We start from the raw sequence: 17,541 nt of genomic DNA on the forward strand, positions 1-17,541 counted from the left end.
AATTAAAAGCGTTTTTAAGATTGGTAGGTGACCCAGGATTTCAGTTTGGAACAGGAGAAGATCTTGTAATTCATCAAACAACTATTTCTAAGAGTCTTGTTGAGGTTATGGACCGCATCATGACTAAAGCTGCAGTGTGGATAAAATTTCCTGAAACAGATATGGAATTTGAAGTTGTAACTCAAGGGTGGCAGGAAAAGCAATAAGTGCCTTTGACTATACTCATGTTGGAATTAATAAGCCTACAAATTACGGTGATGAATATATAAACAGGAAAGGTTATGCAAGTATTACCGTACAGCAACCTGCAATGCCAAGGAAGTTTTCGCCAGTGTCGATGCATCATGGACTGGATCTTTGCATGATTCACGAGTCTGGAAAAAGTCAACTGACCACACAACAGTAAGTCTGAACAGGGTAAATGCGTTACTGTTAGCGGAAAGTGGCTATGGGGTTGCACCATGGCTTATGATACCGTTTAGAAATCCACAAACACCTCAAGAAATTGTATATAACAGATACATTACTAAAGAAGGAGTTGTGATCGAACGATGTTTTGGGAAACTTAAACAACTTACCCCAATTCTTCAGCACCAATACCCCTGTCTTTAAATAAAGTGCCAAAACTTATCATTTGTTGCTGTGTATTGCACAATATTGCTAAGTACTTACAGGATGAGTACCCTGAACTAAAACCACTAGGTGGCAACGTGTGGTTAGAAATGAGGATGGCCTAGCAGTTGCTGCAAATATCAGGTGGAATGGTGAAGCTAGGCGAAATGAATTCACAGAAATAATATATCAAATTGTTTGAGATGCAGCAAATACCAGTGTCACTCTTGCTTATTTGTTCATTACCAAAAATGGAACATGTAAGCAAAACAAGTTGTACTTAGAAAAAGATACAAGTTTCTTATTCTACAATTTGAGATTTTAACTTTTTTCTTGTAAGTCCAACACTCTTAACTGCTTTAGCAGCAGTGTTACTGAAATTTCTCATCTTTTCAGCCTCATATTCCTCGAAAATACCTCGTTTCCTTTTAGGGGTGGATATAGGTGGGGAGTTCATGACTTCTTTAGGGCTGCCTTCTTCTCCCCCTTCCTCCTCTAGTACTACGACTTTCACTGCAGGTGGAGGAATGTAGTCTGGTTCTACTCCAACTGCAGTTGCTCCTAGGAAAAAAATGAAAATTCGTTTTAAATCACTTATAGAGTTTACAGTTGATTATATAGTTTCCACAAAGACAATGTTTTAAACGCAGCTAACATCCCAGGCCCAGGATTCGAACCTGGGTGCTCTGAACGAAAGGCCTGGGTGCAGTTTGGTTCATATTGGCCCAAAGCAACAATGAATAGAAATATCTTGTCCTTAAATTCTGGAGCGTTGGCTCACAAAATACTCTCTACAACCTTTATAAACCCGTTCAAGAAAATGAATCGTGAATATACTTTGAGAATATACCTGGAATTCTTATCAGTTTTGGATTGGTATCCCCTTCCAACAATTTGTGAATAATCTTCTCTCAGTCCTTGAGAAAAATCTTTTTGTTTCCCGTTTTACGAATATCACACTTTTGCTTAACTCGCATTTTCACGTTGTTGATCTTCTTCGTTAAGGTGCTCGTCTCCAAGTTCTTGCCGTACATGGCTTGCAGCTTGTACTGAACTGCTTCCAACGATTCGGACTATTCCTTCCGAGCCGCCGGCAATTGACTTGTCTTCCCTGCCATTCTTTAGTTATATTGAGGTTGGTATTCTTCAATTCTATTGATGTTCTTATTAAAGGATTAGGGGCCTCAGATGATTCAAATGGACATCAGGGAAGTCACCATATATTGGTAACTGGTGATTATTAATTACTTTCTTGGACTCCCTGAGGAGAATACTACCACTGCCTTCGTAATATACAGGCCGTACTGTAGAAAGCGCGCCAAGCCAATCAGCTGATCGATTGAGGCGAGCTAAATGAATGTTACAAGTTGTACTTTTGAATGTAATCCATAAGAACTGGGGGCATTCTTACGATAATTGTGACCGTTGAGAGACAAAAATTTATATTTAAGTATATTGCATGTTTTTTCTTTAAATATATCACATCAGGATTTACGTAAACAGCTGTTATCAAGATAATGAGTCCTCATAGTTTAGGTTAGGCATGGTATCTTCACGTGGTGAGTAATGTAAATTCAAGGAACGTAATATATCTCGTGCAATTTATTCATTTAATTGTTATCGTATAACACGTTTTTGTGGAAATATAATGTGGTACAAATTTAAATACATTGTGCGAAAGTTCGCATTTGCCACAACACTGAGAACTTGTGCGTACTAAGGTGAAAAAACAACTATACAAATAAATAAACATTAATATTTTCATTTTCTTCGCATAGGGGCAGGTAACCTTTATGAGAAACGAAAATTCCAACCGAAAAAATACTTATTAAGAAGAATAAAGGTGTATGTTTCACTCATTTTCCAGACCTGAAGATGGGTTCTGGTTTTGACTTTCTTGTTTCACAGATTTAAACAGAGCGTTTCGTTGTTGATACAGAACAAGTATAAAAGTGGACAGTAACCAATGGAACTTACATATGGTTATTTATAGGGTTCGTAATGTTGAGTACGCGCTGCCTCTTCTCTCCGCAATTAATGCGAGTAAGAACCATTCCTCGGCAGTTTCCGTGAATGTGGGAAGTAACTAATACATCCGGATGATCAGTGCATTAATATTTGGGAAAACATGGGCTATTCCTTTTAAAAAATCCTACAAATGTTTGTATAGAAGAAAGGATCTCAAGAAAGTCTTCGAAGGATTGTGCCAGAAGTGTCCAAAAAGAAAACAACTAAGAAACCTACTGTATTTATGGTCATCTAGAGTTATACAACTAAAATTTTTTATTGCACGTTTGTTGTCTCCATATTTGCATTAATGCATAATAATTATTTGTTGGGTACATTGACGAGTAAAACACTGAAGCTTTGACCGCGTAGACGGCACTTCAAACTTACTTCTCCTAAAATTACATACTGTAGACCTGACTTACGAGTTATGATGCGATTACAGGTTTTAGTGATCTCACTTGCAATATTAATACAACATTTGTAATTATTTAATAATTACAAAAGATACAGACGTATCATGTCCTTGCATTACACGGGCAGGACGGAGGAAACAGTTCGCCTCTTTGTGTGACGTCATCGGAGGTACAGTACGGCCTGTACATCACGAAGGCAGTGATACTACAAACAGAAAGTTTTCTCCGGGTTATAATCGATGTTCAAAATTTTAAACGATAACATCCCTGATATTGCAGCTAAATCGAGGGAGAACGCAGTCACTGAAGATGATTGGCACCTCAGGTCAAGTACAGAAACCATTTTCACAGTTAATACGGTGGATTACCTCAATCTTAACTTTTCTCACTTCTTAGTTATATCCCAAATTCACTTCATTGGTAACTTTGTTACTTTTTATACATGTTCAGTTTGTGCAATTTTCACATATACTTCAGTTTAAATTCCGTTTTAATTTCATTCTTATTAAATTCCGTTTTATTAGAAATCAGTCCGTTTACTTCATTGCGAGCTCGTAGTGTACTAACTCGAACACAACGAAGTGTTGGCCATCCCGCGCCCTGGGAGGAGACTAACGAAAGTATTTTGAGCAACGCCGAAGTAGAACTCGAAGATGAGAAGAACTCATGGTACACTAAATGGTACAGTTAGCCACAAGTTATTAAAATAATAAGATATATTCTGTAGAGGATATTCTTGCGTGTCCTCGGGGGACGAATTCCTCAGAAATATCTACCAGGGGAAAGAAAAACAGGTTTTGCGGGTTAAACTGCTACTCAGTAATTTCGCTTTGACCTTCGTACGTGGACTTAAAAGAATCTACAGGTTGTATAAATATGTGGCCTTCTTATATCCATTAAGATTTTTGGAGCTAACGTGGACTGAATGTCTCACAGTTTCTCTTCAACAGCAGCATGCGGAACTTCCAGAAAGGTCATAAAAAACTCATAATTGACTAACAACCAGTCCAAAATACTGCTTAAGTCTTGTTAAATTAGAGTGCCAGTTTACTTTCCATCTCATTTTAGGTCGAGTATTTTTTGGAGCACACAATATTTTGACTGACTAGTATGGTGGTATCGTTAAAAGAAATAAGAACAGCTACAGTCAGAAGAGTCCTCTGAGAACGTGGAACAAGTTTCCCTGCAGTTAACCACTTGCGCACCGCAAAGTGCCAAAATATATCGTTTCATTAATACGGGCTGTGAAAGAATCAATCTAAACTGAAATGAAGAATTCATGTCCTTTATTAATTTTTGATCGTAAAATTGCCGGAGTTTCAGCCAGGAGGACTCTTAAGTTAAGAGCGTAGGTTGCGAACTCAGAGTCCTTAGCTTAGTTCTGGAGCTGATTCCGTTTATTTGCGCCAGGCTCCTCACTTTCATCTACCCTAAATGACCTCTCTTGGTAAACTCTTGTTCTCTTCTGACCCCGACGTTATTAGAGCATTCGCGGCCTCGGGAGTCTTTCATATTGTCTTTCTTTTATTGATACCCCTCATTTTCGAAGAGTCAGACCCATTCCATGGTTGCACAGTTGTACTTCCCGTTAAAACAATGATCACCTCCACCACCACAACCACCACCACCGACACCACCACCCCTAGTGCTTCACACGAACGTGGCAGTGGACTCATCTGTTGGATTGCTGGATCTTATCAAGACGCTGGTGGCTACTGCAACGTTGAGCTTCCCATGTAGGACAGCGCAGTGGCGGGAAGTGAACCTCGTCTTCTAATGTTCTGCTTTCCAATACTTTTGTCACTTCGTGTTCGTCAGCTCCCGTTCACTCATTGTATCTCCATTTCTTCTACCGAACGCTGACCATTCATGATTTAAGTGAGAGTGACAGTGAAACATCAGCTTGCATGATTTAAGTACATTACGAGGCCATAGAATATGTGTTAAGTGATGGCGGAGGTGGCGACATATTTCAGTGAATGTATAGTGCCGAGTTGTCCGAGTCCTGAATACTCAGTGGCGTATACTGAGGGCTACCGAGGCTACTAGTGAAGCCCAAATCTCAATTGAGAATGAGGAAAGTCTAAGCACATTATATTGTACACATCTGACATACCTATTGTTCCATTTGAAAAAACTTGAGAGCAGTGAGAAGAAACATCACACGTATTTCTGCGAGCAAGGCATCGGAGACTGATATCGCAGCCAAGACTCTCGCCCCTCTCACGTCGACTCATCACACGCGCCTTGTTGCTGTATATCGGACAGGAGCAGGTACCGGTGTGATAGGCGTGCTAGGCTTCGGTCTGTCACATCACCACTGCTAACGTATCAACCATGCGTTACCCATCGTATAATTATACTTCCTCACCTCATACTTCTGACGCAATTATACAGATAACAGAGTGCTGGTATTTCATTCCCGTGTTCTTCTACATCCTTGTAAGAAGACACTGCAGGGATGATGTTATGGGAGCAACACAGTTTTCATTTAATTGGTAGATCTGTTAAAATGAAATGCTATCTTTCAGATTTACATAATCACCCAGTCCCCAAGCCAGGGGAATTAACAGTATAAGGGGGTTGTTTCTGAAAATTCAGCCGGAGCATCAGAGCAAAGGAAAGCATTCTATCCATTTAGCCACAAAGATGGACTTAAATTTGCTAAACCTTAGGCTACCATCTCCACTGATCAGGGGTTGAGAACTGGCAGTAACAGAAGCCAGGACAGTAGCTTGTGAAGCAGCCTTGACAACACAGCAAGCTTCTCCTTTGGCTATTGGATGCAGCTCAAACCGCTGAAGGCTTGACGGTCAGTAAACCAACCAACCAACCAACCAACCAACCAACCAACCAACCAACCAACCAACCAACCAACCAACCAACCAACCAACCAACCAACCAACCAACCAACCAAAGGGTGAAGTAAGTCTAGTGGTAGCCCACGTCTCGATCCCAGAATACGCCATTGTTAACACTAAAATAAGAGAGAGGTAGCATGTTGTATGATCGATGATGTTAACTAAACTGCCGTTTAGAGTTTTATTCGAGTGTTCCACCGCATACATTTGTAGTCACGAAACCGCAGTCCTAAAAACATCACCAGTCTCAACCAGCCCCTCCGCGGTGAACTTGTGATACAGTCACCACCACCTCCACCATTCAGCTTTTGAATGCATCAGCGTCATCCGCTGCAATAGTCTGCAATGTCTACATGCACGAAACCACGGGAGCAGACCAAGTGTGCTAATTTCTTCTGCAACCACGCCACTTTGTATCCTAGCTGCCCTTTCTACAAGTAGTCTATTAAGGCACGGTAATACCGAAGACAAATGTTCTCATTACTTCATCCCCATATCAATCACCGTCTCTCCTAAGTCTAAAAATTAGTTCCCCTCCAAACCCCACAGCATCGGCATTCCACCGTCTCCCTCTACCATGGAACTACTCAAGTCACCACTATCTCTCCCAACAAACAGCAGCTAACAACAAGCCACTCAATACTTCCACAAGAAATCCAAACTTACCTACACCGCCCCACCCCCGCCCGTTATTAAACACCACGTTCCCAATCTACCCTTCATCTCACTCTTCGTAGCACGTCACATGCATGTCAGCAAGGATGGCAGACTCCTTTCTGTACACAGATAGACACAACCCCTGAAAATTAGCCCGGTACTTCAAAACAAACATATATGCACACACGCACGCACAGAGCCATCACCACATTAAAACGCTCCACTCCACTGTCGTTCCGATCCATCCATGAAACCCTGGGGTAATAATTTATTTTACAGTTGTCGCAATGACGTTCCCAGGTCTTGAAAACCTTCAAAAACATCTACTCTAGCAATTACCAACCACCTGCCATGCGACCTAGGACTAAAAGTTCGCCAGCCCCACCTTTCCAAATCACTCTTGTGTGCCCCCGGGGATTTTGACAGCGTGTTGAACTCTTGGCTATCAACACGACCTCTGGCAGCAAACCGCCGTCCTCAGAGGACTTCCCTCTTCAACGCTGTTAAACTCAAGGATTGCACTTGCACTCACAAGCATCGTAGCCAGGACTGTCAATTAACTCACTCGTCGCTAACATACTCTCCAATAAATCCCTCCTGATGCACTGACTGTCTCGCGACCGACTCGCATGCTCCAGGTTCACTTTGTTTATTGGTCCACGGAAGATCTTAGACCAAGTTAATGGCAGTTCTCTCTTATAGATGATTCCGATTGCTTCTCCATAGTAACTCTGCTTGCAGTATCTTCGCAGGAACTCCACCAATATACTTAAATCGTGCCTCAACACTTCGCAGGGTGTATTAATTTACTACCGCTTAGCACCGCCCACTTTTTCAATCCGCCTGCATTGTGACCTCTCACCGTCAAGCCCATGCTGTCCTTGTATTCTGATCCTGAAAAGAATTGTGGTGTTTCCGTCCTGTGTTCTTCTCAGATGTCAGTAATGCTTACTTACACTGTTTTCAATCACTTGGAATCAGATGCATTATTTCTGCTGCTACAAACGTTGCAAAGATCGATGCCACAATATCTTCAATATGGCCTGTTCTGGATGAGTTGGTAGTTTATCAATAGTCGCTGTCACCGTTTAGTTTCGCCGATATCCTTACGTAAAAATATTGCTCCTTAATTATGCGCAACCTGCTAGGTACAGAATGCGTTGCGGTCCAGTGTCAGACTGCGATTGCTTTTACTGCAGTGATCATTTAATGGTTTCCTATTTAGTATTTCTCAAAGTTGGCTGAACTAAGAGACCTATCAATGGCTGATAATTCACTGGCAGGTAATTCCGGAGAGAACGTAAAAAACGAAGTAAATCTGTCCAGCAGAATGGACGGACGGACTGTACAAAGGCTTTCCAGTAAACATTTTAAATATATTCACTTACTGGAAACAACGTTTCACAAACGTTATTGTAATAATATTAGTACAGAATTTCTTGGAGATAATAGTTTACAACACTTTCTTAAAGACGACATTGGAAGAAATGATACAGTCTTCCTTGACGGTTTTTTATCGCTTTCCGTAATGAGAACACGATATTAGAAAACTTGTCACTCTAGAGAAGGCTACATAAATGTGTCCAAACAAGAAATAGTGATGGCGCAAGTACAGCCATGCTCTTTAAAATGTTTGTCCTCGTGATATTTTAATGGCCATAGCATTAGCAATTCTAAAGGGACGAGCATAGTCGCGCAAATTTTTTTGCTGATAGAAGGCTTAGAATGTCTTCTATCCGCCATATCAACGATAAGTTAGAAATACTTCAATGGCAAGCGTTACATTGCGTAGATAATAAGACCTGCTAAAATACGGACTTACCGCGGAAAAGGTGGAGCACACATCAGATGCGTTTTTAAGAAAACCGTAATATTTATTTAATAAAGTACAATTGGTCACTGCTCCGTAAAATTCTCTTCCTTCTGAACCCCATTTGTTAAGACTGGTCGTTTGTGAGAGCCGCAAAAGTTATCTAAATTATACAACAATATGACCTATTCTTCTTCAAGTTTCAACAATGTTAATCCGTATCCGAGGAAACTGGCGTACTGTTTTAACGTTATTAGATGCAAATCATTAGCTTGACCAAAATGAGCGAGTTCATATAAATATAAGCACCCGTCAATCATGATCTGTTAATGAAATGAACTCGTCAAGTAAATATACTGTACTTTGTTGTTAGAAAATGTGTCAATGAATTGACGACTGAAGCAACAATAGATTACACTTTAGATCGTCCTTTAATACTTAATTGCGATTTTACCGATAACACTGAAGATGACCTCAATGAAATACAAAAATGAATCTACTATTTTCCTCTGAAATTACGTCACACTGTAAGTAGGAAAAGCAATACCTTCCTTGTAATTAAATTCCACTTTCTCCTTGCGGTCCACATGCACTATATTCTTTGGTGACCAGCATCAATGGAAAAGTGCCCTGATTGTGTAAACGAAGTGTTTGTGCGCGAAGTGAATGCAATTGTTACGTGCAGGTTGTGAAGAGGATGTCAGGCTCGATAATCAACAGAAGCAAGAGCGTGTGGTAGCCATTCTCTGCTGTATCTAAAATCCCGGCCTTGAGTCCTCCCAGAAGGGACATCTAGTCCTCTCTTCCTTCTGCCTGCTATATGGCGCTCCCTTGTTTTCAGGATCGAGGTGTCTCTGAATGTCAGTAGGAAAGATTGATTCATGGCGCTAGCCGTTCATCAGATATCAGGAGCATCTCGCAGTCACACTTTAATTGAACGTTTGTCTTCCAAATAGCTACCCATACACTCGGTAAGCTGTCGAAGAGGAAGCTGTCAGTACATCTTTTTCTATGCTAGTGGCTTTACGTCACACCGATCAGAAACGTCTTACGGCGACGATGGGATAGGAAAGGGGTTGGAGGTTGTAGCAAGCGGCCGTGGCCTTAATTAAGGTACAGCCCCAACATTTGCCTGGTGTGAAAATGAGAAACTCGTGTAATGTTAATTCGGAATATGCCGCTCGAACGCGACAATGTCCACTCTTGATAAAGTTTCAAATGCAAAACGAGAAAAGAGTACGCTAAGGTGGTAAAACTATTCTACATTACGAGTTGTCTAATGTGTATGTAATAAGACGCAAGAAAATAGGAGATGTGGAAAGACATTAGTGATATAGAGTGCCGCATTATTACAAGCAATTTGAATTGATATGACCGTGTGTTAGAATAAGGCTTAGTTTAATTTCCAATTACTGTAATATCCATAGTAATATGTGCATATGTCGATTAAGGCAAGTATCTTTCATTGTAGAATATCCTACGCGGTCATTAGAGACCTGTGAATTGTTGGAAATTTCATTAACAGATGCATTTCAGTTTCAGGAGATCATGAAGATGGTAAAAGCCAATATTGGTGAAATATTGGCTGTGTAAACCATGAAATAAAACCATATGGAGGGGTGATGACGCCCTCGTGGAATGGCTGATTAATCTACAGTACTACCATGTGACGATCACGACAGATAGATGAGTATCCAAATTTCTTTTCTTTTGTGTAGTTAGTACCATACTTGCTTAAGTATTTATATATTTATTTAAACACGTAATTATTTATCCTTCGTAATGCTAAATAATGCTACGATGACCCAATTTGAAGGAAACCGCAGTAGCTTGATATTAATTATTAAGTATTTCGGATTATTTATGGGACAAGAATTACTGGCATTACGCGCTTTATCCAATGGTATTATGGGAAAACAGAGTCATCAGATGATTCAGTGCCTGTGCTCATGCAAATAAGAGGGGCAAGAAGTTTAAAATAAATAATTCCTGTGACGCGAGTATTCAATTTAAGTGTACACTGAGTGGCCAAAAGACGCGGGAAGGGGTGTCCCATTAGAAAATGCGTCGTGTATGACCCCTAAGGTTAGCGGCTAGTTGCAATGTGGCTGAGCAGTCTGTCACAGACACCATTGACGTGAACACGGCAACACGTTGCGAGTTAACCGACTTTGAACGTGGGATGATCATCAGCGCACGGCGCATGGGTCATAGCATTGCGGAGATTACATGCGAATTCGGGTTTCCCAGGTCAACGCTGTAGAGGGTGGACCTTCAATATCGCGGAGAGAAGGTTACCACACGCGCAAACCGCCACACGGGAAGACCACATGTGTTTAATGAACGGACGTCACGTCGCCACCACAGAAACATACTCGGCGCAAGAGGGGTTACTGTAAGTCAGGTCACCGCCCGGCTGAATGTTGGGAGTCAGGAACCCATTTCTACCAGAACTGTAAGGAGGCAACTGCACCGCGTAGGCTTCACCAGCCGATGACCAGCTCGTGTCCCTTTGCTGACACCTCTACACAGAGCATGGGCCCGCGAACATAGGCAATGGACCATGGCGTGTGGTATGTATGGTACGATTGATCCCGGTTCCAGTTGTATCGAGCTGATGGGCGTGCGAGATTGTGGCATATGCCCCATGAAGTTATGGAACATGCATATCAACAAGGTTATGCCCAGGCGGGAAGATGTGCAGTTCTGGTCTGGGTAGCGTTCTCATGGTCGCAATTAGGCCCCATCGTCCTGCTGCAGGTAGCGCTGACAAGTGCACGTTATGTGGACATTCTTTCAGACAATCTGCACCCCTTTCTCGCCCTAGAGTACCCTGACAGAAGATGCCATGTTTCAACAGCACAGTGCGCCATGTCACCGCTTCGTGGTGGCACGCAGGTGGTTGGAGGAGAACTCGAGTGAAATTACGACCATGTATTGGCCCTCCATACCCCCAAATTAATGCAGTCGAGCATTTATGGGATGCTGCCGATGCTGGTGTACGCTGCATGAACACCGCACCAATTACAGAAGACCAATTGGAGGTAGCAGTGAACGATGCGTGAGCCCAGATTCCACCAAAACTATTCCGAGACCTTGTAGAGTCGATGCCTCTCCGTATTACAGCCGTTGTGCGGGCTCGCGGAGGAGCAACTCGTTATTAACATCACACTTAGTGTCTTCCCATGATTTTAGGCCACTCAGTAAATATGGCAAAGATGTAAAATAAGGCCTGTCTTCGGAAACTCTAAAAGGCCACATTAACGAACACGAAGATATCAAAAAAACCACATCACCATTAACAGACGCACCTCAGACGCTCCAAAACCCTTTAAAATATGCACATGCTATGGCTGAAAACATCACTTTTTGCTTAAGTAAGCGCTGTTATATTATCATGCAGTGTATGTCCACGTCATACAATATTATCCTTCTAGCAAGTATTAGCCAAAAACAGTGCTCCTACTGTGGAAATCACTTGGTGAAACTGGTTATATTCACGGTGGTAAGAACACTAATGAGGGAACTTGTTTGAATCTGCAGTGATTCCTTATAATAACCAGTGGCCGTGCTGGATATTGTGAAGCTGTCTCTTGTTAGTCCGACTTACTTAGAAAATCCACAGGGAACTACGCCACTCCTCCGTTTCCATGCACATATTTCAGTGAAGTATGGAATTCCTATGACAGGGAATATTCGACATGAGATCAGTTTTCAGGCAGAAAATTAGCAAATATACACAAATGCCTTCTATTCAATTTAGTTGCGTAGGTAACCCATCGAAATAGTCATTGTGTAAACTAACATAGACACTACTTATTCCTGGATCGTGGGGAAATACTGTATACTGTATCTGATTCAGTGATTTCGCCCACAATTTTTCATAACACATGCAAGAATTAACACAGATTTTACATAGGATATGCTTTTAAAGTACTCGTACGGTAGTTAATATGAACTGTATGTCATAAAATAGCGTTGAATTTTAGATGAATTCCTTGGAGTCTACTGGACAATTTTAATCACAGTTTTTAAATAGGATGTAAAGTTTGTGGTAATTATCTTATGAAGTTCCTGTGATGCTGTGATATATGAAAATGTATGTTAAAAACGTGAGCACTTGATTGGGTTCAACTATTCGTAACCGAACAGTCAAATCCTTTAGAAAAATGTTACAAATTAAAAGTTGTTAAAATAGGTTAAAATAAAATTAAAATAGGTTAAAATTTTTCATACGTTTCAATTACTGTGACTTAGACTCTAAGAAAATAATTCAAATTTCAACGTGTTTTTAAGACATACAATTCATATTAACTACATTAAGTGTATTTTAAGGCATACAACGTATATTATGTTAAATCTGTGTTAACTCTGATACCTTTCCTGATTTATGTATTTCTTTGAGCTGATGATGATTCAACAAGGATCGGAATTAATCTTCGTTGTTAAAGGTATAATTGATACACATTTTATAAAGTGTTGAATTCGCTCGACTGATTCCTATCATGTAAGCCAAACTTCAAGACGAGAATTTAAGTTGTTGATTATGAAAGAACCACTGTGTTATCAGTCCCCCACAGTTGAGAAACGTCCAACCGGAGACACTTGCAAAGCCTCGCATCTCTCCCACGTGGGTGCGTGCGGGACGTACACAGCGCGTACCTGAATAGCTACCACTCCGCCGTCGAACACTCCCAGTTTCCGGGCAACATTGTACACCGCGCCGGAACTGTTGCCATACCGTGCACAACCTCCCGGCAAAGAGCACCGTGCTTGACCCAAACCCAGTCTTTCAGCCGGATAAGGAGAAAGCAAGACCGACGACCACAGACACTCCCGGTCGGACGAAACAAGAACGAATCGAATTGCCAAAACTGCGCCTGGCCATCCTGACATTAAACATTTCTTCACGAACAAATAGCACAGTACATGCTTAACCGCTTGCATGCCCACCCCCAGCTATAAAAGTTATCCCGAAGCCGCGACGCTCAAACGGCCCCCGAAAAACACCAGAAAGCCCAGATGCCTGGCAAGATCACATACCCCCGGATAGAATCATCAACACTCTTGTAAAGCAGAGAAGATATACCCCTATTGTCGTTCATATACCCAGCGAACACAACCACCCGGCTGTCACAAACAGCACCCGCCTCCTCCCAGGGGGACGTCAGGAGACATCGACACAGCAAACCGTATGGCAAGCCTCTTGTACATATGAGCAGACATGTCAAAGCACAGGCATGATAACGACAACACTCCTCAGTGAACTGGATTACTGCGCGAGACCCCCTCACAGAACATCAGCTATCCTCCAGCAGCATGCAGCCGTAAGCATTGGCTGTAGAGAGCCGAGATGTAGCAAGAAAACTCTTCAACAAGATGTCAAACTGCAACTCCAACTGGTACGCCGGCAAAAAGGGACACGCCGATGAAACTAACCATCATGTCAGCTACAAACATTTGTCCCAGCCCTCAGCCTGGATAAATCTCAGCATCTCCCACCAGAGACATCAATCCCAAGCTCCGCCTTCGAAGCTATGTAGTCCGGCAATTAACAAGATCACAGGTGTGACAATCGAGAGCACCGAAAATAAAGCGCAACAGAAATCCTGAATGCGAATCCCGAGGACACCCAGCACACACGCAGGGTGCGCCGAACTCGCTCAAGCGCGTCCCTGCTACGCGGCCACTGCGAGGGTTGTAATGGTACATACTGTATATCACACCCCGCAGTGGACTAATCACAACGTTTTATTATAGTGAGTATTATGATTATTGTCATATTACTGCTGTATAAATATAAGAATATTCGAAGCTGGAAGGTCTCCTAGTTGGATATTTCTAATTTACCTTGTACGGGCAATTGGGAAATACAGAGTTATTTCCAGGTTTGGAAAAAAATACGGAACGATTTGTGTGTTTCATACGGGGATTACGAATGTGGAAAATAGATACCGTGAAATCAATCCCGTAGCTAGCGACAAACCTGAGTGACAGGTAGGGGAATATTCGGGATATAAACACTTTCACTCCCTCATATTTGGACAGACATGCTGAACGAACTTGGACATATCGGGACAGGGTTAGGAGGAGAAAGTCTACATATATGTCAGATCACGCGATCCAAGAAACATAACTATTGAACATTGACTACTACTAATGATTATTGATGAACGGTTCAGTGTTGTTGTAATTTGCTAAGAATTATAAAACTGTTGGGCATACTTGGTTTTCTACATCGCATGCAACTTTCGGTAACCTATGGCCTGGTTTCAAGGCATAATCCAGCAACGTGTGTTTAGCAGCCGAATTAGTGTCTAAAGTAAAGTGTTGGTGTCAGTGCTTAGATAGGTACAGTGTCAAACTGGTTTACAATGTGTTAATGGTGAGAACCGGCAATTTGTTTTGGTAGGGCAACCTATTTATACGCATTGTAACTGTTGCTCACCGGGCTCACTACAAATGGTAGTGCATTCCTTGCAGTCGTTTCCTAGTGCTTATTTTTCCAGATTAATTCAATGAACATAGGAAGTCTTCCAGCATTTGTAAATGTTTTGAGTTTAAACTGTATATTTTGTGTATTGATGAAGTGCTTTTGTACTGACATTTTCACAATAAAACCCAGTTATTTTATAAACAATGCAGAAGTTATTAGAATACCTACGTGTATATCCTACCAGTGCAATTTTTTCAGAGTGTTGTGTAAGGCCCAAAGAAGATGTTAGTACACAGCTTTATGTACACACCCCGTGAAGGAGGATTATCATGCTGTATGAAAATTCAATGGATCTGCTCTGGTGATCTCCAGCGGCCAAAATCCTGACATTTCACTTAATTATTTACTTAACTTTGTGTTATTCATGTATGTTTAATTATATTACAAAAGGTGTCCAACGTTGGTGAGATTTTCTGTTATTTACTTATATTTATTTGGTTACAAATGGCGCCCAACTTGGAACATATCTTAAATTTAATAATAATAATAATACTATGTGATACCTCGTTGGCCTTCCCAAAAAGTGTGCATAGTTTTCCCGCCCTAGAGCCATGCATCTTCAACGGCCTAAAGTTCGCGGATTTTATTCCTAAAACTACACGTTTTAAAGACCACGGCCGCTTTTATCCTGTCCGCCCGCACGAGGCGCCGGCCAAACCGCCTGCTGACACAGGAACGCCGCCCGATTCCACGCAGACCCCACACTCTCGCGGAGCACACGTTCACAGCATCCAGCGGATATCAGCGCACAACTCTTCAGCCCCATGCACAGGAAAGTGGCGAAACGAAGCCCCAACGCTGGAGACGAAACACCTAACAATCAACACCTCAACGGCAGGACCGTACGCATCGTTCTCCCCCACACCAGTAACACGGGAACCGAGCGCCCAAAACAAGCCAGCCGGCGGAGATCTAAAGCTGCCTATGTTTTGTTTAGGTCACCACAATTACATTCCTTATTCCCACCTCACACCCCATCCGTAATACCGGACTGATGACCTTCTCCATATTCCTTATTCCCAGCTTTCTCTCACCCAAGGCTCCTTCTCTATACGTATTCCGGCAAAGTTTAGTACCCTATCTATCAACAGGAACCTACATACCTTCCTGTCTAATCATTTCTCCGGTCATAATATTACTCACGTAATTTAAATTTCCTTGTTTTTCATTCCTGAATCCTCTTGCATTTCCGTTGTTCATGTCGTTCTTTATGTAAATATGTAAAGCTTAGGACTATGCAGTTATTATTGTATATAATATTGTGTCCCTTGTAAATATTTGTACATTTTTAATTTTAGACTAATAACTAGAATACATATTTTAAAGCATGGTAATTCGGCGTTATGTTGTTGCTCACCCCAAGTAAATAAGTGAAATATAAAAAAGTTAATTGTTGTAAGGCGTTCCAGAATTGAAGACCGATGAATGCTCCGCCAGCTAAAGAAAGTTTACACCCGCTGAGACATGGATACATCCAGCAGCAAATCGCATGACTTGCATGTGGAGCGGTCCACTGCGACCCAGCCCCACAACACAAATATATCTACTCGGTACCCCTGAAATATCCGACTCGTTGGCTGAATGGTCAGCGTACTGGCCTTCGGTTCAGAGGGTCCTGGGAATGAATCCCGGCCGGGACGGAGATTTTAACCTTCATTGGTTAATTCCAATGGCCCGGGGACTGAAATTCAGGGCAAATCTGCTCAATAGACACCGAGACAGAGCGAAACACTCCAACCCCAACATTCACGTGTCCCAACTGGTGATCCAAAACCAGTATCTCCAACTAGCAACAACCCGATGATGAAAGCTCGAACATCACGACGGCAAAATCTTCGACCTCACCCCATACATCAGCCGGCCGAAGTCACCATCCACGGCGTCGAATCCACAACCCGCCTTCCTCCCATAAACTACTCCAAAGAGGTGCGCACCGAGATCAGCAGAATACCTCGAAACTCCACACCGCCAAAAGGAATATCTCCATGAGGGAAGAAGAGAGGATTTGATCTCTTGCGGACTGGAGTTTCGAGGTTTTCTGTCGTCTCGATTTGCAGCTCTTAGGACGGGTTCATGAGAGGAGCATGGGATCCGACTGCGGCCTGGTGCTTGATGACCCCGGGGGCACCTCTACGTTAGTGGGATCGTTGATGTTGACTTCCCCGACGTTAGAGATTTCGTCCTCGTTTTGTTGGTGGTTGGTGATGCTGATGATACAATTCAGGGTGCTCATGGGCAGGGGAACTCTATTGTTTGGGACGGAGGATTTTGCTCCTCCGTCGGTGTTTGCCGTACATTGGTTTAGCCACATATATGGGGACGTTGGTGTGGTATGCGATGTCTCGGTCTCCTCACCGCTTCAGGGGTACACCTGTTTGGGTGTCCTGGAACTCAATGGGCCGTGCTACATGTATCTCATGCGTGTTCCTGCTGAGAGATCCCATGCCTCCGCAGATAGATGTTTAGTACTTCGCTGGCGGAGTATTTATGAGCGTTGGCTTCCGGAAAAGCTGACGGCTGTGTCCGATCGCCGGCTTGCTTATGCTGGGGGCTCGGTTTTCGTGGTGTGTTCAGGGGGAGAGCAATGGCTTCTGTCCAGTCCTCGAGGCTTTGCTTGTTCGGGAGGTAGTCTTTCGCGTTCGGGCTGTGTTTTGGTATTTTCCCGTGCATTTGGCTACATCG

The 17,541-nt window shown here is 42.4% G+C and overlaps 1 protein-coding gene across 1 annotated transcript in view; it reads right to left on the reverse strand.

Annotated features, from left to right (window-relative positions):
• Nucleotides 1-750: 750 nt before the first annotated feature.
• The window catches only part of LOC136872308 (uncharacterized), a 375,410-nt gene continuing 358,619 nt past the window's right edge, over nt 751-17,541 (reverse strand). Inside the window, exon 2 of the mRNA XM_068227535.1 lies at nt 751-1,173. Within this exon, the coding sequence (XP_068083636.1) occupies nt 914-1,173 (260 nt within the window). The 3' untranslated portion in view covers nt 751-913. The remainder of the gene's footprint in view (nt 1,174-17,541) is intronic.

This window comes from Anabrus simplex, chromosome 4, assembly GCF_040414725.1.
Source record: "Anabrus simplex isolate iqAnaSimp1 chromosome 4, ASM4041472v1, whole genome shotgun sequence".
Classification (NCBI taxonomy): domain Eukaryota; kingdom Metazoa; phylum Arthropoda; class Insecta; order Orthoptera; family Tettigoniidae; genus Anabrus; species Anabrus simplex.